General features: G+C 41.9%; 1 protein-coding gene across 4 annotated transcripts in view; it reads right to left on the reverse strand.

Moving 5' to 3' along the window:
• Nucleotides 1-25,041, reverse strand: part of SEMA3A (semaphorin 3A) — a 446,406-nt gene that overhangs the window by 218,653 nt on the left and 202,712 nt on the right. For 3 of the 4 annotated variants that reach the window (XM_006117134.4, XM_075926288.1, XM_006117137.4), the window contains exon 2: nucleotides 3,459-3,663. In XM_006117134.4, the coding sequence (XP_006117196.2) occupies nucleotides 3,459-3,570 (112 nt within the window). In that variant the 5' untranslated portion in view covers nucleotides 3,571-3,663. Of the gene's footprint in view, nucleotides 1-3,458; nucleotides 4,335-25,041 lie in introns of those variants that run through there. The other variant, XM_075926310.1, reaches the window with a different exon arrangement.

The raw sequence follows: 25,041 nt of genomic DNA on the forward strand, positions 1-25,041 counted from the left end.
TAGTTTTAAGCTAATTTTTACCATATTTAGGACATGATCCAAAGACCATAGAATCAATCAAAATACTCTCATTGACTTTAGTGAATTCTGAATCAAGCACTTGATCATATTTATATTAAAATTGCAAAGAAATATTGTCTGAGCCAGATCTCTTCAGTTCATGGACCTATGTGAAATCTCTGTGTTTGAGATTTATGGAGTGAAATTCTGACTTCTACTGAAATCAATGGGGGTTTTGTAAGAGTTGAGTTCAATAGAGAAAGGATGCTATCTCTGTTCATCCCTGATTTCCTTTCCCCGGCAAGCTGCCCATATCTGAGTGGTACAGGGCCAAGATACCCATTTTTCTAACATTTCACTTCCACAGTGAACCTGAAAGCATCTTATTGCTTTCTCTTCCATATAATTGGCCTAATTTAAAATATTTTTGGTAGAGCAAGGGAGGGAGTCCATGTAATAAATATATGCCCAATATGATACTTCTAGTCTGCTGCAAGACTGAGTGTTGGGAAGCCAAACGAAAGTAAGAATGGGAGTTCACTGAAAAGTCTATCTGACAGCTTTAGAAATGACGGAGCTAATAGTGGACTTTTGAAAACAAGTGACCATAGGAAATTAAGGTTGGCAGGGATTTAACCCTTCATGAATCACTTTGGAAATTTTAAGGCAAATGCCTGCATGTTTTAACTACGTTTGACATCTAATTAGTCAGAAAAAACAAGAAGCTAAAATAAATCCCTCTTAGTCTTTAGAAACAAAACAATGCCAATTGGCTACAAGGCATTTCTTAAGACAAAATCAAGTGTACTTTTAAAAACAATACCACAATGATCGCAGGTAAAACAATAGAAGAAAAATTGTTGGACACATTCTTTTTCATCCTGCCTGAACTCATTCATTTTACTGTTTATTTTACTAAACTGCTAGGTTTTCTACGCAGATAATTGGAGGAGTGGGTGTTATTTTTCCTAATTATTAGTAGTTTTAATACCAATTCATCCCACTGGTAAGAAAATATCCTATGGTATCTTCACATGAGTTCCATACTGATATGTAATATATTCATTCACTGCCCACAAAGTGTATTTTCACTGTACACAGCTCTTAAAGCATCATTCAAAGCCCTGTGCCTATTTCTCTATATTGTGCTTTATCATAAGGATAATTAGCCATCTGAAAATCACCAACTGATAAGTCTTATTGTCCTCTATTTTATAATAACTAGAAACACAAGGATCCATCCTGCAAGATGCTCAACACTTGGACCTTGATGCATCAGGATTCTTAAGCATGTGCTAAACTGTAAGCATGTGAGTAGACCCCTGTAGTCAGTGGGACTATTTACACATTAATAGTTAAGTACATGCTTCTGTGTTTTGGTGGACTGGGCTAACATGATCAGGCCTTGCAAGATAGAACTCTTATTTCTCACATGCTTAACATTAAGCATGCCCTTGAGTATTTGTAGGATTGGAGCTAGAGTACTTACTGTCTTGCAGTCATTTCACTTTTACAGCTTCCTCAGTCAGTTACACAAACAGTACCAAGGAGTCTATCAAATTCCTGTGTTACTATTGTGAAAAACTTTGCCCTAGAAGCTGATGTTTATTAAATAAAAACTGTGAGAATTAGAGTCTCGTTCCCAGAAGAAGGAGACATTAAAAACAACCAGACAGCAGAATAATGCAGGATTGTGAAACGGGTTATATGTTTGGATATAGCATCAATGGTTACAAACTATGAGCCAAATTCTGTCACCCTTCCTCAGATCAAAGTAACACTTCATTACACAGCTTGTCCCACTGATTTTAATGAGAAGATTCCACATTAGAATTAGTAGTAGAACTGAGCCATCAATAAACTTTAATGGGGTGAAAAATAACATACAATTAATAATTAGCTATTAAACATTTTAATGGAGCACTTTAACCAACACTTCAAGTTCCTATATAATAATTTGAGTTTTACAGTATGGTCATTAAAGTTTGGAAGTTAGATCAGAAACAAAGTGATATTTAATGAGTTTTATAACATGGCATATGTATCAGGTTGACTCTCAGATTAAACTATTTAAAATAAGCAGTTGACATGTATTAACTAGAAAAAATGTTCTCACAAAAAACACATTGACATATTTTGAGAACCATAAAGTGTTTTTTTCATATATAAAGTGGTGCATATACACATGCATGTTCCTTTTTAAAATATGCACATTCATTTATTTCCCAATTAAGTCAGAACATATCCAAGTTTTATAGGTCTTTAATTTTCTGATTTAAAGTGTCAAAATGTTGACTATCTGGAATCACTTAGGTGTTTTTTTCTTCTCACTTGTGCCACTAGAAAGATAGATTCTGCCAATTATGTTAAAAAGTAGAGAACATACTTCTCCTGGTGTGAGATATATAGAGATTGACTTCTATGACCAGAAACAGACATGTTCACTTTTTTTCCATAGTAGAAATGGTACATTTCTTCGTCCCAACCCCCGCTCATTTTGAACTGAAGCTACTTTCCGCCATCTCTCTGCCATAAATAATCTGGGATTATAAATCAACTTTTAGGGCGGAAACCTCTTTTAGTAATAATAAAAACTAGCTCTTATCATTTACTATTCTATCCCCTTTGCACATTGTCCACCTTTTATGTTTCTCCCTACAAGGTACATACAGTATAAATGAATTGCAATGATAAAGTAGAGGGTATGCCTGGTTCTTCAGAGACCTGACTTTCAATAATAGCAATAATTTTACTAAAATTAAATTACTAAAAATGGCATTGTGTTTTATGATATGCAGTTTCCAAAGATAAATGTAATCTCATAGTTATCTTCCCTTAGTAACACTCTCTCTGTAAGGATTACTGAAATATAGTCAAAATGTGTATGATATAATTTCATTTAAGAAAAAAATGCATTTTGTTAAAGATTCCCATACAATATTTCTAGTACATAGTTCCTTTTATGGATCTGATCTGTTCCTGTCAGTTTATAGTTTCTTGGCAAACCCACCATCTACTGCCTATGTGAGGCATCTGACTGTCAGATTTGTATAAACTGAATATTCATGACTGAGATTTAACCACTTCATGCATAAAAAAAACCCATAAATTTCCCTCTATTCCATCATGTTTGAACTAGATACATTATTGTCACTTTACAACATGCCCAGATTAACATAGAGATTACTTGGGTGGTCAAAGATGTCCAATCATTTTTAAAGAGTTAAGTCCTATGATATAATAACAAAATTCTTCCAAAATCAGCATACTTTTGAATCTTTGCAAATGTAACTAACTCCTCTTTGTCTGCATTTAAACTGGGTGGCATTGAATCTAAAACGGTTTGTAAAGTGTTTAAAATATTTTCTGTAACACGAAGCTCTATTTTTTAAATTATATGAAAAAGCAGGAAAACAGGAACAGTAAAGAGAGGAAATTAAAGACAACAACAGATTTACCTTTATAGGATAATCTGAGTCTTGGCACGTTATTCTTCACATGCTGGCAGTTCACTCTTTCTGCTAGTAATACTCCCAAGAAAAGCAATGCAATCCTAGTCAGCCAGCTCATGCTGCGGACGATACTGTAGGGTCCTTGTATGTTGGAGCCCTGTTGCCCTCGGTCCTGTAGAGTCCAGCCGCAGAACTTCAAACTATCTAGAAACTGGGGGTAACAGGTGATTTAGGTCAGTTTCATTCATAAACGCAGAACAATCAAGACCTCATGGACACGCTATAGAACATCTCTCCTTCTTCTCCCCCAGTCGGTGGAACAAGGAAAACTTCAAGTCTCTTCCAATACACACATAGGCACATACAAATTGAGCCAGACAGTGGATAATGAAGCACAACTGTTGTGTGGAAGGAGGGGGAAAAATAACAAGGGCTGCAGCAGTGGCGTTTAAGGAGCTGTGCCTTTTATCTACGCTCCTCTGATAGCCAGTGGCACAAGCTAATCCTGCTCCCCGCTTCAGAGCAAGCAAGAATGAAAGGGAAACAGAGAGGCACAGCGAGCAGCACTGACTTTTCCTGTACACATGTAGCGAGAGATGACACAGGATCCCGCAGACAGGTTTTTCCCAACACTCTCTTACACTGGCTGACAATGGGAGAACAGAAAAGCACAACCCACTCCCCTTCCCCTGCTGTCACACCACACATGCAAAAAACATCTAGGCAGAGATTAGAGGAGGGGAGAGTAACCTCCAGCAAGCTCGTGAAAGGCACGGAGCTGTAAATTCACCTCCAAAAGCACAAGCTAGTTTACAGCCAGTTAGGGATTGGATTGGATTGGATTTTGCTATTTTGATTAAAAACACCCTCTGCAAAAAATAAACCCTGCATATTGCGTTGCCACCCCCATAAATAATATCTCCTGCCCATCGTGTAATCCTGTGTGACTTGCTCTCAGAGTGAACAAGGAAGGGAGTCTTCCATCAATATAACTTTACCACTGAAGCTTTTAAAGCCTTGTTAGGGAAAGTTCCTTACCCTCCCCCACTTACACCCCCCTCCAATCCAGCAAAAGAAATTCCTAGTAAAGCTCACTTCAACATTCAGTTCTAAACATATATAGATCCATAGGGTTTATAAATTATACCAGGGATTCTCAAAAGGATTCTTATAAATTTAATATGTTCACAACTTTCCAATTACTTGAACATTTTATTATTATAATTATTATTAATAATATTATTTTATTTATTATAAACTGATTAATGGAGGATTTTTTTCTTATCATGAAGTGTGAAGGAACACACCAGGAAGAGCCTCATGTCTGTTAAGTGTTACGGAAAACTGTAAATACAAACACAAACTTGTCTCCCCCTGGCTACACACACACTCTTTTTTCATTTTTTTTTCGGTGTTTGAATGATTACCAAAGTTTCCCAGCCATGAAGAATCTCCAAACATTCATGTAAACATAGGAAGTCAACCTTTACTAAACAAGCATGTTGTCCAAGAAGTTTAGTATTTCCATCTATTTTGTTTTAAACTTTTCCAGAATGATTGACAGATATTTTAGGACAGTAGAAAAAAAAAACAAAAAAAAAAAACGGGTTTTAACTCTCTTACTCACATTGTTGAATAATTAATCCTATAAATATTACCTCTAAAATCAATGCAAAAGCATCAAAGTCTGGCTCTAATACAATACAATATCAGTTTTTTACACCTATACACAAGTACAAATCCAGTCTCTAGGACATAAGAGTTACGCCTTTCTGAGCTTCAAACAGAAGTACATATCTGAAAAGCTGCAGGTGTTTTTTATTTGAAGTAAAAATTTAAATACTTAAACTAAAAAGGGCTTAAATACTGTTGTAAACTAGCTCTAGACATTCTGTTAACACTGCTTTCATTGCTTAAAATTTGCCAAAGGGGAAAAAAGTTTTTTTTTCATCACTAACATTTTTTTCTTCCTTCTGAGTTTAATTCATTAATCTGAAGGCATTGTATCTGCCAGATGCTGCAATTCTGCTGATCAGCGGCATTGTTAAAAAAATAAAATCCAAAAATAATGTTGATTTTGGTCATTCCCACACTTGTTATCCTGAGCATTTTCATGCTCCAGGCAGTGGATTAAAGCTCCAAAATGACAAGAGACGCCTGTCTGTTTTCCATGGATTACTTACTACAGACATTCACTCTGTAGAGGAATTCATGTCACTTTGAGATTATTTGGAGAATTGGCCTAATGAATTATCCTTTTGTGTAGAGCAAACAATACGAAACAAAACACAAAAGATGCACCATATTCAGGACTTTATAAAAACACATCATTTAATAATGCTGTTACATTCAATTTATTGCTAGTTGAATGAAAGAGACTTAGCTCCTTTTCCCCCTCATAAGTATAAAAGAATAAGAAGCTATATATGTATATGGAGAGAGAGAGGGAGAGCACATACTACTTTAGATTATTTTTCTGGAAATGAAATGAATAAATCATTGCTACTGGCCAATATTGCACACACACACACAATGTTAGTCTTTAAAGTGCTACATAGTCCTGCATTTTGCTACAATATATATGGGTTGCATAGCACAAGTAGGAAAAAAATCTCAGAGGGTTACCTGTGTTAGTCCATAAATTAAAAAAACTTAAAAAAACAAGTGGTCCTGAAGCTCCTTAGAAACAAGAAGTAGCTTGTGTCATGAGCTTTCGTGGACACAAGCCACTTCTTCAATGAGTGATATATATATTTTGTTAGTCTCTGGACCACTCATTATTTTTTAAGTTTTTCAAGAGTAGTATGAAAACTACTTGAGACTATTTGAGTCTGCATTTTGAGACAGAAAACAGACACGAGACACAAAGCTATGAGAAACTGTCTCTGTACTCCCCATGCAGGGGCCACTCATAATCACAGTCTTCGGGCTCTTCTAGGGGATATGCCAATAGAAGACTTGACATATCTAGGGAATATGCCATTACTTGGCTGTCCTTGACATCCCCAAAGAGTGAGGTTCAAGGCCAAAGAGATGGTATAGAAAGCCACTGCTTAAGAAAGAGACTCTTATCTTTGGTCTGTGGTAACGTTCAATAGTCCAGGTTTTTAAACCAACCAGCATTTAATAATTTATTTTAAAATGTACACTGCTTAATATTGCATAGGAATCACTTCAATGTCCTAACTCCTACTGAAGTCTAGGGCTTGTGAGAATTCCATATGCAAACCAATGGATTTTAATATATATATATATATATTTGCTGGTTGGAACAAAACCATAGATTATTCGCAATCCCTGAGGACACGAACTTGTCCAGTGTAATTTAAATTTTGAACTCATATTTTTGACCATCAAATATTCACACACACACTCCCTTCCATCTCCCTCCTCCCATCTATGGCAGAGTCTCCTTTCTCCTTTTCAACATGTATAGAATATGTGCCTGTAGTCTCCATGGTTACCACAGTACACAAGCTTGGAAAGCGACTTTCCAAGCTATAAACCCTGGGCCTGTGGTCCCATATGCATTGTTGTCCTTTTCAGTGCCAGAGCAAAAATAATTTACATCTGCATATATTTACTAAAAATGAGTGAGATAAATTTAGGTATGTGTGTTTTGGGGGAGAGAGGAGAAGTGAGAAAGCATGCTAATGAGTGAGTTTCACACCCAGTGAGGGAAACTTGACATGTCTGCCAACAGAAGGTCCTGCCCCATGCTCTGTGCCAGTAAACATAACTGGCCAGCCAATCAGAGTATATGACACTCATCTCCTCTAAAGTGTGAGGCAATGGCTATGCTTCCTCAGTTTTTAGGAGGCTTTATGGCTCAGAGAAGCCCAGTGCCACATGTTGCTGCTGCTGGGACAGTGTAACTCCAGAGTCCCCCAACTAAGGACTTAGCTTAGTAGGCACAAGATGACCTATTCTTTTAAAGCAAGTCTCAGCAATGCAATTTCTTGCAATACAGCATGCTCAGCAACTTACTTTCAAAATACAGTTGATTCCTCTCCCACTTGGTGAATGTAACCATCTGCAAAGAATGCAAGCTGATCATCTTAGAGATGGAGTGGCCAGATCAGAGAAAGTAAAATCTAGCCCAAAACTACATCCAACCCTCAGTCAAATGAATTCCTTCTCCCATTGAAGTAAAGGAGAATTTGGTCATTAACTTCAAGACTTATTACATTGCTATTTGATGTGCTGTATAATAGCTCCAGTTCAAGAAAAAACATTCTTATATATTCTGTTTCCTATACTTGTTGCAGATTTTACACTTTTATGCCTTATCTTGCATAGTAACTTTCATGTCTGTCTAGAATATGGCTTTTAAAGCGTGTGGTTATACTTCCCTAAAGCCAGATAGGCATAGTGGATTCTGTTTAGCATTTCTGGTCTCCTGCTGTGTGGCATTAGGCATCAATGTTCTTTATGCAGCCTCTCACCATATGCAGTAATTTCACAACGATAGTCTCTATACAAGTTTATGCTTGGCAGTGTCTGGGCTTTTTCCATTGGCTATCCATCTAGCATTACCCTTTCAGGCTTTTGTATATTGGGGTCATTTGGTGTTTTTCATTTGTCAAATGTTCATACAGAAATGAGTATTACTTGAGTCACATTTATTTCAAACTCCTCTTGCTGCTGCTCCTTGCTTTTTGTGTTTACAGAAGCTCCTGAGAACTGTGCTGCTGTACAAAGCTCTTTATCAGCTCTGTATTTTCACATTTTAAAATGCACTTTTGTGTTTTCATGATCATTTTCTGCTAGCTAGGTGGTGATTTACTTTCCTGTGAATCTCTGTAAATCATTCTTCTTTTGGGGGGTTCTTACTCCGTTACATCCACCTTTCTCATTTGTCACTGATAACTTGTTCTCTATAATTAATTTCCCTCAGTTTGATCTGACTTTTTCCCTTATTTGACTAAAAGTCTTATACTTTGGCAGAGATAAAACATATACTTTGGATCAGAAGCTTGATGATTTTTTTCTGTTCTGCTTTAAATAGTATTCTCTAGTTCAAATTAATTTGCTCAAGTTTTGTTACCAACACCACACATCATAGTAGTTCTTTCTGGCCTCATAATGTATGAATCTAAGCTGCAGAATTGTATGCTATCATCCTTTGTAGTGATGATTACTTTTACCCTCAATCAACAATTACTTCCATCCAGGTCCTAAAAGGATCAAAGTCTCAATGTTGTACTACATGCTGGCTACGTCTACACTGGCATGATTTTCCAAAAATGCTTTTAACGGAAAACTTTTCCGTTAAAAGCATTTTCGGAAAAGCACATCTAGATTGGCAGGATGCTTTTCCGCAAAAGCACTTTTTGCGGAAAAGCATCCGTGGCAAATCTAGACACGGTTTTCCGCAAAAAAGCCCTGATCGCCATTTTCGAAATCGGGGCTTTTTTGCAGAAAACAGTACTGTGCTGTCTACACTGGCCCTTTTGCGCAAAAGTCTTTCGGAAAAAGACTTTTGCCTGAATGGGAGCAGCATAGTATTTCTGGAAAAGCACTCACGATCTTACATGAGATCGTCAGTGTTCTTGTGGAAATTCAAGCGACCAGTGTAGACAGCTGGCAAGTTTTTCCACAAAAGCAGATGATTTTGCGGAAAAACTTGCCAGTCTAGACACAGCCTTTAAGTACCAAGACAATAAAAAAGAGACATTATTTATTCAGATACAATATAATTCTAGTTCTCTTAATTCCCTTTATCCAAAAATCTTAATTAGTCAAATTCACAGTGGGCCTCCCATGTAGCTCTGTGCTACTTACAAAACTCTTCTGTGTATCTGAAACTTTCACATGTCCCCCAGATCATATGGATAAACAGGAGTGTACTGTATCTATAAAAAAGAGAGGTGAAAAGACAGAGTTGCACTTTAGCAGGCTGGACTTGCCAAAATCTTTGGCTTTCATCCAAATTTGAAATCCAAACTTGCATTTTGAAGGCTAGACACGATGCCCTCAACCACCACCTTGGCATGTCTTTGTTGGCCTTATTCAAATCTTTTGGATCTATACAGATGCTTAACTTTTTTTGTATTATTATACGTGGTCATGCTGTTAACCAACTCAGTTAGTATTTGTATTCTCTCAAGAAAAGAGAAACTTTCTATCCAGTCATATTCAGCTTTTACTTTCTCACGGCTATTGGGGTTTTACATGATGAATGTATTTTTGGCAGCATACTGAGACCTATATCAATGTGTTGTGTTTTATTTACAATGCATTCAGGTCAGTTAACACCTCATCAAATTCTTTGAGAATATTCTCTGCATCCTGTTCTGTAGACAGACAATACATCCAAGTGATCAGCTGTGTTTTCAGACTGCTCTCCAAACCTAAGCAAACCTGTACCATTATTTCCCAGATTATATGGAATGGGGATCCATCATCATATGTACCTGGTCATGTAGCTTTGTTACATGTAGTAAATATGTGATAAAAAGGAATGCTTGTAACTAACTGATCTTTATAGCGTAGCCCAAAAGGCTTATAACCATGTCATGTGGGATGGGTCATTTGCTACTCTTTCCAATGGATACTAGAATAAGCTTTGGGGTACTCTTCCAAACCGAAGAGAAGCTCCAAATCTTTTCACTTTCAACTGCAACTACTTCTGCCCCCCTAATTGGCTATGTTTATTGACTGATATACCTCAGAGGCAGAAATACTGGCAAGACATACACCATTTAAGGGAGGAGGGAGGACAAATGTGAGAGACAATGTACTAGTTCTTGAGAGCAAAGAAGACAAAGGGAAGTCAGAAAAATAATCCAACTGATTACTAAGCCTTGCCCAGCCTCACAGCAAGCCCAAAGAAGCTGATCTGTATCCAGGGGATTCTAGGAAGCAGAAATACTAAGTCACAGAGCAAATATGCCCCACCTCCTAATTTACCAGTTGGTAGATTTCTGAAATGGCAAATGATCCACCAGTCCTGTTCTTGATCCTTCTCTAGTTGACTTCTGCCCTTGATGCTAAGACTCAGACCACTGGAATGTACATGAACGTGCTATAAAGGGGAGCTCTCTATCCATCTTATTCCATTGTCCCATTTGCCATATTGTCAGAGTGTCTGGCAGCATTTAAAACATTTAGTTTCATAATACTCCTGTAAGGTAGAGAAACACTTTCATCCCCATTTTACAGATGGGAAACTGAAGCACAGACAGACAAAGGTATCTAGACAACTAAAAAGATAAATATATGTGCCTAGTGGGTCTTTCATAAATCTAGCCACAAATGACTTGCCCAAGGTCACACAAGAAGTCTTTAGAAAGGAGGGGAATTGATCCTGGCTCTCTCTAATACCAAGCTAGCAAGGTAAGGACTGGACTTGCCTATCTTTTTGGGTATGTCTACACTACAAAGTTAGTTCGAACTAACAGACGTTAGTTCGAACTAACTTTCATAGGCGCTACACTAGCGTTCCGTTAGTTCGAATTTAATTCGAACTAACGGAGCGCTTAGTTCGAACTAGGTAATCCTCATTCCACGAGGATTAAGCCTAGTTTGAATTTACTAGTTCGAATTAAGGGCTGTGTAGCCCCTTAATTCGAACTAGTGGGAGGCTAGCCCTTCCCAGCTTGCCCTGGTGGTCACTCTGGCCAACACCAGGCAAACTCTACTGCCCCCCTCCCGGCCCCGGAGCCCTTAAAGGGCCACGGGCTGGCTACACAGTTTGTGCCAGTTTCAAGGCTGCCAGCACCCGTGCCAGCACACCCAGCAGCTGACACCCATGAGCCAGCCACCCAATGACACCCAGCCCTCCCCCTCTTCCCGGGACCAGCCTGGCGGCTCCCAGGACCCTGCCCAGGGCCGCAAGAGGCGGGCGCCCGCGTGGTTTAGTGCAGAGATCGTGGACCTCATCGAGGTTTTGGGGGGAAGCCTCCAATGTCCACGATCTCTGCACTAGCCACAGGAACACGGCAGTCTATGGCCGCATGGCTGCCAGCCTGGCCGCCAGGGGCCACCAGCGCAGCCGGGATCAGGTGCGCTGGAAAATAAAGGACCTGCGGCAGTCCTACTCCCGGGCCTGCCTGCCAGGGGCCGACCCGGTGGCATGCCCCCACTTCCAGGCTCTGGACCACCTCCTGGGGGCTCATGCTGTCCCTGCCCCCCGGGACGTGATAGACCCCGGGGCAGAGGAACCGCTCCAAGAGACGGAGGAGGAGGAGGAGGAGGAGGAGGAGGAGGGCTCCGACAGCCAGGAGCCTGCCGGCAGCCTGCTCAGGACCCGGGACCCCCGAGGTACCCCACAGAGCCGCTCGCCTGTGTCGTCCGAGGCCGGGGAGGCGTCCACCTGTGAGTACCATCATGCTCCCCTTATGTGTACGGAGGGCTGGGGCGAGAGGGAGCCCCGGGACCGTGCGCCTGGGCCTTGCCCACCACGGAGCAGCAGCTGGGGATCCTGGGGGCCCTGGCCTTGCAGAGGGGAGCTGGGTTTCACACACCTGGGTCCCTGGGGTAATTGACCGCTGTTCTTGTTTCACCACAGCCGCAGCACCTGGGACTGCAGGGCGCACCACCCCGCCTGCAGCAGCCGCCCGCGCCTGGGCAAGCAGGAGAGCCAGGAACCAGGAGGAGTACCAGAGGCGGCACCTCCGGTTCCTGGAGCAACAGCTCCATCTCCAGGACCACTGGGTCCAGGAGGACCTGAGGCTGCGCCGGAGGAGCTTGGAGGCACTGGAGGAGCAGGGCCATGCCGTGCAAGGCCACCTCCAGAGCCTGCTCGACTGCTTCCCAATTCCTCCTGCTCCGGCTCCGGCTCCTGCTCCGGCTCCTGCTCCCCCTCCTGCTCCCCCTGCTCCCCCTGCTGCCCCTGCTCCTGCTCCTCCTCCTCCTCCCCCTGCTCCCTCTCCTGCTCCCGCTCCTGCTTCCTCCACACCCCCATCCCTCCTGCCCCACCCTCCACAACCATTCCCCACCAACGCCCCCGGACCCGCAGTGTTGCGAGACAGGAGAGGCAGCCGGACCCCCACCCCTGAGCTTTCCTTTCCCTTCCTCCCTTCCCTCCCCTTCCCTTCCAGCTCCCTCGTCCCAGGTTTCCCCCTCCCCTGTCCCACCCTCCTACCTCCCTCCCTCCCCCCACCCCAGTTCTGTAAAATAAAAAGACGTTTTTGTTCGAAAAACAGGTGTCTTTATTTTACAGTAGGTAGGGAGGGGAAAGGGGAAGGGGGGTAGGGTGAAAGAAGGCCCCAGTGGGGCATGCAGGGAGAGGTCAGTCCTCCTCCTCCACCAGGAAGCTCTCCTGCAGGGCTTCCCAGATCCGGACGGCTCCCCACTGGGTTTCCTGGATGGCGGCGGTGCGGGGCTGACCGTAGTGGCCAGCCATGCGGTCAGCCTCAGCCATCCAGGCTGGCAGGAAAGCCTCCCCCTTTCTCTCACATAAATTGTGGAACACACAACATGCTGCCACCACGGGAGGGATGTTGTGCTCGGCCAGGTCCAGACGGGTGAGGAGGCATCGAAAGCGTGCTTTCAGTCGCCCGAAGGCCCCCTCCACCACGATGCGGGCCCTGGTCAGCCTGGCATTGAAGGCCTGGCAGGAGGGATTGAGGTGCCCCGTGTAGGGCTTCATCAGCCACGGCTGCAGTGGGTAGGCGGCATCCCCCACCAGGCACACTGGCATGTCCACGTCCCCGACCCTGATGTGGCGGTCGGGGAAGAAGGTCCCGTCCTGCAGCCGCTGGCACACGGAGGAGTTGCGGTACACCCGTGCGTCGTGTGCTTTGCCGGACCAGCCCACATTAATGTCCGTGAACTGTCCCCGGTGGTCACACACGGCCTGCAGGAGGATGGAGAAGTACCCCTTGTGGTTGACGTACCGGGACGCCTGGTGTTCCGGGGCACGGATGGGGATGTGCGTCCCATCGATGGCCCCCCCCCGCAGTTGGCGAAGCCGAGGGCGCCGAATCCCCGGATGACGGCGTCCGGGTCGGCGAGGCGGACCACCCTGCGGAGCAGCACCCGGTTGATGGCCTTGACCACCTGTGGAGAGAGACACAGCAAAGTGCCAATCAGTGGGGCGCCCGAGTGGCTGGGAGCATTCGTGCCCTGGCAGTGCCCCGCGCCCCACTCCCGGAAGCAACCCCTCTGGCGGCGTGTAGTACGGCTGGGACAGACCGACCCCTCTGGTGCGGGGCGCTTTCTCCTCCTCCTGCCCCCCCCCTTTGTCCCTGGGGCGGCCCATCCCCTCCTTGCAGCCCGCCTCCCCCCCGGCTCGGTGGCCAACGAGTGCCATACCTGCATGAGCACTGCTCCGACGGTGGATCTCCCCACGCCAAACTGGTTCCCGACGGATTGCTTGCTGTCCGGCGTGTTGAGCTTCCAGAGGGCGATGGCCACCCGCTTCTGGAGGGGGATGGCGGGCCTCATGCGAGTGTCCCTTCTGCGCAGAACAGGGGCGAGCCACTCGCAGAGCTCCAGGAAGGTGTCCCTCCTCATCCTGAAGTCCTGGGTCCACTGTCGGTCTTCCCAGCGCTCCAGGACGATGCGGTCCCACCAGTCGCTGCTGGTGTCCAGACGCCAGATGCGGTGGGGTACGCCGGTGCCGGGGCGCTGCCGCGGCTCCTCCACGGCCCCCAGGGCGGCCAGGTGGAGAGGCAGGGGGCTGACGTGCACCAGGTGGTGCCAGGCAGCCTTGAGCCTTTGCTGGCAGGCTTGCAGCAGCAAGTCCAGAAAGTGCACCAGAAGGTGCAGGGCGAGCTCTGGCTCCATGTTGCCACCTGCGGCGGCGTCCCCGAAGGGAAGCACTGACACAGTCGGGCACAGAGACCAACGCTTTGCTGTCTCTCGGCGAGGTTGGCAAGCAAGCAGGAAAAGCTGAGAACCGGCTGTCCAGGGGGGTCCCTTTAAGCACGAGCCTCAGATAGCCTCAGACAGCAGCCACACAAAGCAACTACTGACCTGATGCCCTGCCAGAACCAGTTTCAGCCGCCCTTAAATGCGCCCTTGCGTCCAATCAGTGTGGACGCGCTAGTTCGAATTAGCAAAACGCTAATTCGAACTAGTTTTTAGTTCTAGATGCGTTAGTTTGAATTAGCTTAGTTCGAATTAACTAATTCGAACTAAGTTAGTGCGAATTAGCGCTGTAGTGTAGACGTACCCATAGGGATGAGCTCTCTATCATGGCTAGAAAAACCATCTATGCAGCTGACCCTCACCAGTTCTGCTATGTCTGGAACCCAACATGACAGGACCCAGTGGTTTCTTTTTCTTAGTAATCTTTATTGCTGAATGTCAAACACTTGAAAGAAATTAGCACCATTTTCCATGGCACCCATTCATCACTGGGCTTTTAAAAAGCTTAGGTGCATTGCACTTGCGTCATGTGCATAACCCACAGAGTCCCTATGCAACATCTGCTACAATCATTGCCCTTTCCTGTTATTTTTTCCCCTTCTGAATGGTTCATTAGCAGTTTATGACAAAGATATCAGAGCAGCAACATTATAACAACTGATTGCCATTGTCACACATTTATCCTAGCTGACTTGCCATGCTGGAAAAGTCTTTTTAATGAGGGCTTCCTTGTAGAGGGAACGGGAAGCCTGCTTCTACTTAACAGTGTGTGGGTGCAAATATTCTTTGGAAGATCAAAGGAGATCATACAAAACGTAGGAGCTAAATAGTTGGTAGATATATCTTTGAAACCAAAAAATGATAGCTATTTAATTACTACTAAGGTACTCTGTGGAAACTGGGGGTGGAAGGTAAACTGTGATAGATCAGGAAAACTCAGCTGAACTTTCAATAATTTGACCTCTGTGAATGCTTTTAGTGTCAGCAGAATCTGAAAGTGTGTGTGTCGAAAAGGAGAGATGTGGGTCGGGGGTCGGGGTGGCGAGGAAGGCTTAGGAAAACAAACTCTAAGAAAGCATTAACTCTCTCTCTCTGATGAATAGTGGTTTTAGAAAGGCAGGCAGAGGAAGAGGATAATGTATCCCTCCTCTCAGCTGAACATGAAATTATTTAAGAAGAACTCACTGTATATTATTTTTCTGTGTGTTCCTATGACATCATTTTCATGCTATTTTAAGCAGGTAAGCACAGACATGGGAAAGACAGGCTTTTTTGTCTTTGGTGGAAAATGTTCAATTGAAAGGCAAAATTAGATGAGAGCTAAGCTGCGTGCTTGTGCAGCCACTCGGGAGAGACTCAAATGTCTCCCAGATGATTAGCAGAGCGCCCACAGCTAGGTTTTTGTTTCTACTGGTGGTGCACATGCAGACGCGCCTCTGCACACATAAAAAAATTCCACACATGGATGGAAATGATTAGCAAAAAAATTGAGCAGGACCAATTTATTCACATATCTCTGTACTGTAGAATTTTTATAAAGAATGGCTTGGACACATTAACACTGCAGGGATTCTTAAGAAAAAAACTACAAATCCAGGCTGGTTTCTATTCCTCAGGTGTCCTAAAAATAGTCAGTGAAGTATATGTTTCTTTTTTGTGTGCGGATAGATAGAAAGTGCCTCCATTTTCTCCTGTGCTGAGATTTGATCTGAGTGGGAGGTGGCAGGGCAGATGGAAAGACATCAGAGAACAAGTTACCTCTCCCTGATTTTTGTGGTCCATTTTTGGTCACCCCAGACTACAGGCACAAGTTAAAGCAGCTATGGGGCTATGGTTACTACAGAATCCTATGTCAGCTGAGCAATACCAGTGCATGAATGCACACCCACTCCCTCAGCATGCCCCTGCCCCACCCTCTCTACAAGAATGGGAAGAATATCCAATGACGGAGCTGCTAAGACAACTTTATATCAGCTGAGCCGGGGGCAGGGGAAATTCTCAGTCGCCACTTAGGAGCAGAATCCACCACTTAGTAAGTGGCCAGAAGAGTGAGAGAAAATCTAGAACAATGCATAGAGCTAGATTGTAAACTCAGCTAAATTGGTGTAACTCCATTAAATACAATGATGTTACACCAGTTTATATTATCACAGGATTGAGCACACACACACATACACATATTTGCATAACATATATGATATATGTTGTATAACAGATTTATTTATCATTAACAGACTCTTACGTCAATCATTTCCCCCAGCATTTCAGAATTAGTTAAGCATGGATCCCTGTTTGTTTGTTTTTCTTCACAATGTAAAGCTTATGCGCATCCTAGAGTTGCTTCATGGAACCATCTTCCAAATTACTAAAGTATTCTGGAAAGCTTTGTGTATTTTCTTTTTAAATGTAAATACCTGTCCGTGAAGCATTTTTTCTTACATGTTTATCTCCACCTTCAAATGAAATGGAACAAAAATATGTTTGCAAGAGACAAAAATTCCATTGTATCTACCGATCAGTGCAGACTAAGCAGCGAGGGGGAAAAATGAGGCATCTGTTGAATACAAATGAAGGTGGCAGGTTGGTTTGTGAGTAATTACGTTGTGAATCTACTAGTCATTTGCTTTCAGTAACCAGCAAGCTCACCCCACTGCCAATCCAAGTCAGGAAGAGTAAAGCTAGGAAAAACACTGTGATGCCTAGAAAGTTATTTAACATCATGCCCCGGACAACGCTGATACTTATGAGCCCTTTCTTCATCCACTTAAAGGGATGTTTTACCTTTGACATTACTTTACTAAAGCTTAATTCATTCTACACAGTTCCCTTTAAGTACTGTTAAAAAGCCTTAAAACAACTCGCATTACAATGTTAACTATAGGGAGCAATGTGCTGAAGCCTAGTATTAGTCTCCTTAAAGGGTTTATTATGATGTCAAAACCTACGGTTTAGAGAGCTCCTGTGTGCCCAAAAGGTCAGTATTGTGCATCAGCAAAGGAGGCTTTCACAATAAATTGAGAAAATTGGAAGAGGAGAAGAAAGAAAGAAACACCCACCATCCCAAACTTCAAACAAAACTTCTCCATTATTCTTCCTAAGTGTTGAATGATATATGACATCATGCAATGTGTGGCAATTTCCCGCTCCCCCTGCCCCCCCCCCATCTCTATTCTGAGGAGAATGAGTATGTTCTATTTCATTGCGATGACTTAGAGCCAAATTTTACTTTCAGTTCAGGGTGTAAGCTCCAGAGCAAAAGAAACTCAGTGTAGTTCCTCTATATTTACAGCGAGACCAGAATGTGGTCTTTGAGTAAGCAGCTGTCACCTTATGGAAAACTTTGAAAAATATCTTATTTGGAAACATGTGTTCTTCTGTGTCACAAATTTCCCAATCTTTCTGTTCCTTCATTCTTTCTTACTGAAGACAGTGCATTAAAACAGGATCTCCGTTGTTTCTTAAGAATTTATCTGCTTCTGCCACTTATTCTCCACCTGACATCATAATCCTCTGTTTGTGACATAATAATCATTTCCACAATGTCCAATTGTGATACCACAAGAAGGGTTTAAAATCTGATCCTAAAAATGCATTTTATTACAGTATCTTATATAATGTCATATCAACTTTCAATCCTGAGATACTAATTTCAGCCAAGTGACTTCAATTAAGCTTTCATACATGGGAGAGATATACTTGAAATAACTCCCTGGAGATAATTCCTGCTGGAGTTCACGGTTTTATGATTTGACCTTTCAGAAATGTTTCTACTCCTTACCCAATGCTTCCTTAGGTAAGTCACGGTGACATTGCCAAATTAGAAAATGTAGCACAATCTAGTCAACCCAGTCCCCTTCACCACATAAAAGTTATAAAGATCAGAAGTCGAAGAAATATTACAAATGTTTCAGGCATTATTCAGCAAAATTCATATATAGTGATAAATACAGCATAGGAGTCTAAAGAGAATACAGACATCTCTCCTGGAAGGTGCTTGATAAAAACATCTTCATAAGATTCCCAGTTTGAACTTGCAAAACCTCAATGTGATTCAAGAGGCAATTTTGTCCCTTGCTACTGCCCTTGAACTCAATAGTTTAGTCATTCCCCTCTATCATTGTTGTCAGACTTCATTGGTATTATCCCCATGCTCCAAGTTAAATACATGTTTTGCTGGATCAGGGCATAACTGTGCCTAATATATTGTTGAATAGTGATAAAAATGTAGCCGTGTTAGTCTGGTGTAGCTGAAACAAAATACAGGACTATGTAGCACTTTAAAGACTAACAAGATGTTTTATTAGATGATGAGCTTTCGTGGGACAGACCCACTTCCTCAGATCAAATAGTGGAAGAAAATAGTCACAGCCATATATACCATATGTGATCCAGTGATCTTAATGGATTGTTCACTTTCAGTCTTTTGGGTATGATGTCCATCTTCTTGCACTTGGATAGAAAGATGATGTCTGTCTGTATCTGTGCAAGTTTCTTCATATGGTTGATGGATTTATGGACATATGGCATATATGGTTGTGACTATTTTCTTCCACTATTTGATCTGAGGAAGTGGGTCTGGCCACGAAAGCTCATCATCTAATAAAACATCTTGTTAGTCTTTAAAGTGCTACATAGTCCTGTATTTTGTTTCTAATATATTGTTGGTTCTAGATAATTTACCCAAACCTATCCAAAATGACTGAAAGCTGGCTTTTCTTCTTCCTTACTTTACTTGGAACCTTCATAAAAGACATTCTGGAGAAGGGTGAAAGTCAGGGAGAACAGGTTAACAAGAGCTGTAAAGCTACAACCTGTTCTTCCTGACAAATATCTATAAAACTCAGAAAAAGACTCTACCAGGCAGATGAGATTCTGCTGACTCATGCACCCAGATATGAGATCAAGATTTCCAGCCTTTCCCAGTTTACTGTACAAATTGTGGAAGCTTTTTAGATCACTAAGCCACGATTAGTTGCTAATCTTATTTGATGACCATAACCATCATTAAACTCTGTGGATACTTTTTAATATGACTTCAAATTTCACAGTTTGGTGATTCTTTATGTTTCTAAGGAAATTATTTTCGAAGTTTACTTGTCATGCTTTCAATGTAGCTCCTCAAACTGTAGGGGAGCCATCTGAACTATTTTATGGGAATACTTCCTGTTATAAAACTGATATTTGTAATGTAATTACATCTCATTAAGTGATCTGAAGCACCCATTATTTCACAAATTTTGCTTTGATGATTCAAGAGAACTCTTTCTCTTAGTATTGTGCTATTGCGATAGCTTCATCTCGGCTGTCCAAATTCAAAAATATATTGCTTACAAAAACAAACTCTTCTATTGTCACCTCACCAAACCTAATGGCTACGTCTACACTGCAAGCTTCTTGAGCAAAAGGTCTTGTGCAACAGCGCCTCCACACAGACATATGCTTTTGTGCAAGAGATGTGCTTTTGCACAAGGCTTCCATGGCAGTGTGGACTCTCTCTTGCGCAAGAATGCTCGGATGGCCATTTTAGCATAGGGATTTATTGTGCAAGAAACCTCTGTTGCCCATCCACACTGCCCTTTTGCACAAGAGCTCTTGCACAAGAGAGCTTATTCCTCGTGGGGAGAGGAATAACTCTTGCACCAGAAGCCTCTGTTCTGATGCTTTACTGTAAATTTACTTGCGCAAGAATACGCGTGTAGTGTAGATGCTCTGCAAGTTTTTGTGCAAGAACAACTGTTCTTGCACAAGAAGCCTGCAGTGTAGACGTAGCCCCAGTGTTTAGAAGATCATGTTTTTGTAGCATACAATGGATACCTGATGACATATATTGGTGTGGAGTATATCTTCCTTTTGCAAAACTATTTCTTTTTTAATACTGAATATTGCATGACATTCTCCAGTAATATTAAATTACAATGTTGATTATAAAAATGTCATCAACACAGTCTGGATAAAGTTATCCTTTCTCTTTGCCACACAATGGCATACAATTGAATGCATCCTAGATTTATTGGCTGGAAATTATTGTATATTTGAAATAGATTAGTTGGATAAAGAAGAATATTTGTATGGCTTTTGAAGCATCTCCTTTAGATACTGCTAAAAAATGTGAAACCTAGTTCATTAATTCCTTCTGATACATTATATTTGCAACAGGCATTTCTCAAAGATCTATATTTTTCTATGAGCCCATTGTCAAAGATCATGAAGCAAATCTTTAAAATAAAAAGCCATTCACTAAAGGATCACTCAGAATTTCCTTGGCATAACATAGTGCTCAACTACAGAAGGGCCAATGGTCAAGTCTACCAGGTTTTCCTATTACAAAAATAAGGTCTGTACTGTACAAATACATTACATTCTTCTTAAGATAAAGGTGCTCAGATGAAAATTCAGAACCTTCTATGAAATGTAGAGAAGGATTAATTTATGCCTAATAAATGGCAGGATATAGCACTTTAAAAATTGAATAGTGCCCAAATGATTTGCTAACACAGCAGATATAACAAATGTTCTTTGTCTAACCCATTTTCATGAGTATTTTCACTAAAAATAACATGACTGAGCACATTTCCTTGTGAAGAGTGAATATACATTTCATTACTGATATCAAAGCAATTAAATTGTGTTGTTTTAAAGCCTTAGACCTGGACCTATAATTGCCATATTTTCTCTATTGTCATTTTGAAGTTTAGAAACTAAAAAGTGTCCTGTTAGCTTTATCTTTAGCTATTTAGCCTTTTGATTTTTTTTCTCCATCTGATTAAATGATGAGTTATAAATGTCTGCAATATTTTGTCCTGAAATTATGGCACTGTCAAAGGGGGGGTTTGAGGCCAAGGCTGGCAGTACTGCCTAGTGGTGGTACTCTAGCGTACGCTGTCCAGTGGCAAGAGTAAGCAGCCAGCTTGCCTCGCAGCAGGATTCATTGGCCGTGTATCCCAAGGTGCAAATCATTGGCCATTTTGTCTAATGGTGGGTGTGTTCAGTGGCTGTGTCACTAAGCAGCTAGAGTCCTTTGATGCCATTCCTAGAGATGGGATTCAATGGCTGTGCTTCCCACTGATTACAGTCAATGGCCAGAAATAGGAGAACCCAAACCCTCCCTGGTATCAGAACATGGCCCAAAGAAACAATTGTTCTAATTCAAGTCTCAGAGGGGTAGCTATGTTAATCTGTAACTTTAAAAATGAGTAGTCCTATGGTACCTTAAAGATGAACAAAAATATATATAGTATCATGAGCTTTCATGGGCAAAACCCACTTCTTTAGTGGGATTTGCTCACTAAGGCTCATGATACTATATATATTTTTGTTCTTCTCTGAGGTGCCACGGGACTACTTGTTGTTTTCAGATTTCAAGACCTAGGAGACGGGTGCTGCTATGCCAGCTCCTGGGTCATTTGCTACTTTGGCTTCTGATGCTCTGTTGGTGTCATTAGTATGTCTTGGGATCCTGTTTGGAATTCTTTTGGGACACTCCACTGAAGATCTCCCTCTGACTGTGGCAATTTGGCATCCTTGGCTCCTGCAGCTGAAGGGCCTATGGCAACTTGATTGTAGCACCTGATCCTGATCTTTTTGGAGCCTCTGCTGGCTTGTTGCAGAAGGATATAGCTCTCAACTTCTCTTCTGTTTGGTTAGTCTAGAGTGAGCTGTGATTCTCCCTTTTGAATCTTCCCTCTATTGGTTGCATCCCCAGTAGGAATGAGGGACAGGGCTTCCTTTGTCCAGAAGAACCCCTTAAGCCTTGCTTCACCAGTGTGGGGTTGGTATACCCCATCCCAGGCACCTTCATACCTTCTCCTTCCTAACATTATGTACAAAGAAAGCCAGTTTAGCAGTAGCATTGTTCCATACATAGAACCGTAGATGTGCTTGGAATGTGACAGCACAGATAAAGGTGGATTCCCTGCTCAGTTAAGTTAATAAATCTAACTCACACTTAGCAATTTGATGTCAATGGTTTTACTGACACTCGCAAGCTCTCCTACAATGGACTCTATGATATGCACCTGATGCATGGATCCTAGGCTAAGATTTACTTGAATGACTAGTGATTAGTGGTGTCTAAAAGTTCTTGATTTTCAGAGGATAGATGCTTGACAGAGTCTTGGGAGGTGCCTCTGGTTGTGTACACAAAAACTGAACCACCCAAAAATCACTGGTAACTTTGTAAATCTCCACTCTGATCTTTATATACAGAACAGGTCATGTGTTTACTAGTGATGGTGCAAGTGAAAAGAGAATCTATTTTGAAGTTTGTGCTTGTGGTTTACTGCTTCCCAGTTGACAATAAAGTGGATGCTCTTTTTTTCTCACCTGGGATAGATGAGAACATTTTTCTCTCAGTCTTTTTTAATCTCTGTGGTTGAGTAGGAGTACCAATGATATATTGAAACAATCTGGCCAGCATTGCTTTGGTCACTGGAAAGAGACATTTTCTCCTCTGTGGAAAGCTATTAACATCAGCAAGCTATCTGAAATTCATTAGTGGTCTTAGTCCTTTTCCAAAGGAACATGCGTGCATATCACACACACAATGACTCTGGCACTAATGCTTTCTCTTCAGAGTCTTAGGGTACGTCTAGACTGCAGAGTTTTTCCAGGAAACACATCTGCTCTTCCAAAATTTTTATGAGGAAGAAGGATGGTTCCAAAGAAGGGTTTTTTTCTGACATTTGGCCCAGTGTAGACGGAAAAAGACTCTTCCGAAAAAAGGAGCAGAAAAAGCTACACAAATTGCGATTCACAATTTGCATATCAAACATGCGGACAAGGGGGATCCAGTAGATATAGTATACTTGGATTTTCAGAAAGCCTTTGACAAGGTCCCTCACTGAAGGCTCTTGTGTAAATTACAGGGAAGGTCTTTTCTTGGATTGAGAACTGGTTAAAAGACAGGAAACAAAGAGTAGGAATAACTCAAATTTTGGTGCCATCCATACTGTGGGAAGTCAAAGGGAGCACACTCTCCCTTTGACTTCTCTTACTCCCCGTAGAAGTAGGACTACCAGCATCGACGGGAGCATCTTCTCAGTTTGAATTAGTGTGTCTTCACCAGACCCGCTAATTCAAACCCCAAAGATCGACTGTGGCTGTTTCAATCTTATCTGTAGTGTAGACATAGCCAATGAGAATAAAACTTAGTTGGATCAGAGTATAATGTCAGCATATAATAATACCTCTGAAAATAATGCTGTGTTTTATACTCCAAAAAAAATACACAAAGTATATGTCGTTGGCTAACATATTAGTTTGCAAGCAGCTTTAAAGCATACACCATGCAATACTGTATACTTGACTTCTATCTCTCCTGTTCCCATCTTAGTCAGGGAAGACCCGATAGCAGATATCTATAGTTTGTATAACAGCAAATGGAGGGCTTTGAAGTCCTTTACTTTCACAATATAAATAACTTTAGGAGACATGCTTAATGGCACAAGTGGAAGAGTTGGCTGTGATCCACTTCCAAATCTGAATTTTTACTACCACAGTACTGATAAAAAGCTGTTTTCAAGAACCAAGCAAATTGCATTAGAAAGAACAGCAGGTTTCTCACCACTTCACTGCATTCAAGAGTCAGCTGAATGCAGTAATTTCATCTGAATGATTTATGTCAGTAGGACACCAGACAACAAGGGAAAAACTATATGTTATTTACATGTAAAAATAATAGTGGCAGTGGAGAGGCATTGGTTCATATCCCCATGCTGATAAGTAAATAGTTCAAGCTTCAGATGACAGAATCGCTGTCAGGATTGGTAATGGAATACAGACCCTTTCACTTCTAGATCACTGGATGAATGATAAGTAGATGGTTAAAACAAAAGGAAAAACTATGTAGCACTTTAAAGACTAACAAGATGGTTTAATAGGTGATGAGTTAGTAGCAGTTAATACTAGATGCTTAGTGAAAGTCATTAGCATCTCTAGCTCCTTCAATGGTCTCCATGAACTAGTGGCATCACCCAAATTTCGTGGAGAAGAATCCCTTTTTCAAGACACTTCCATGTCATACCAGTTGGCATACTCAACAGAGATTCCAAAAATTGAACATGAATAGAAGCTAAATTACTTTCTGTACAAAAAATATAGTCCACCTAAAACAACATGGAAGCATATTGGTCTTCTGTGGATTACAAAACAACATTATTCTTCAAGCATCATGATTTTGCATCTCTCTTGAGAAATGCACTCCTTTTTTTAAAAAATGGCTCTGTTCCTTAGTTTTGATCCTTACCAATAACCACTAAACAGAAGCCAAGCTGTTCAATTTCATTTGTGAAATATTAGCCAGAGGAGGCTTAGATGGCTTTGAAGCCTGAGGAGAATCCATAATCTAGGTGAAGATTTGACCTCCAAATCTTTCTGGATATGTGATTTTGTTTTCCTAAGATGAGTTCACGTTCAATACAGTTGAGAGCTGGACTGCAAATGATTCCAAACATAGACAATATAATCTTCCCCACACAACCTGACCACATGTGAATAGCCTCCATAGTTAAAAACTGTACTGAGATGCTGGCAGACACCCATCTATTGTGGATGGAGTTGAACCTGGGACCTCTTGTTGTTGAGCAGACTCATTCTCTCTATAAGTCGTCTCAATGCCAGACATGAGACAGTGTACCACACCAAGAACATGTATGGGTTACTCTAGTGACCCATGGAGCTAGATTCATAAAGGGAACTTAAGCATTTCTATCCCCTGGAATTCACAGCTCTGAGTTAGGTAACCACGCTTTCCATGAATTATACAGGAAAATTA

The sequence above is a fragment of the Pelodiscus sinensis genome, chromosome 1, assembly GCF_049634645.1.
Source record: "Pelodiscus sinensis isolate JC-2024 chromosome 1, ASM4963464v1, whole genome shotgun sequence".
NCBI classification, from domain to species: domain Eukaryota; kingdom Metazoa; phylum Chordata; order Testudines; family Trionychidae; genus Pelodiscus; species Pelodiscus sinensis.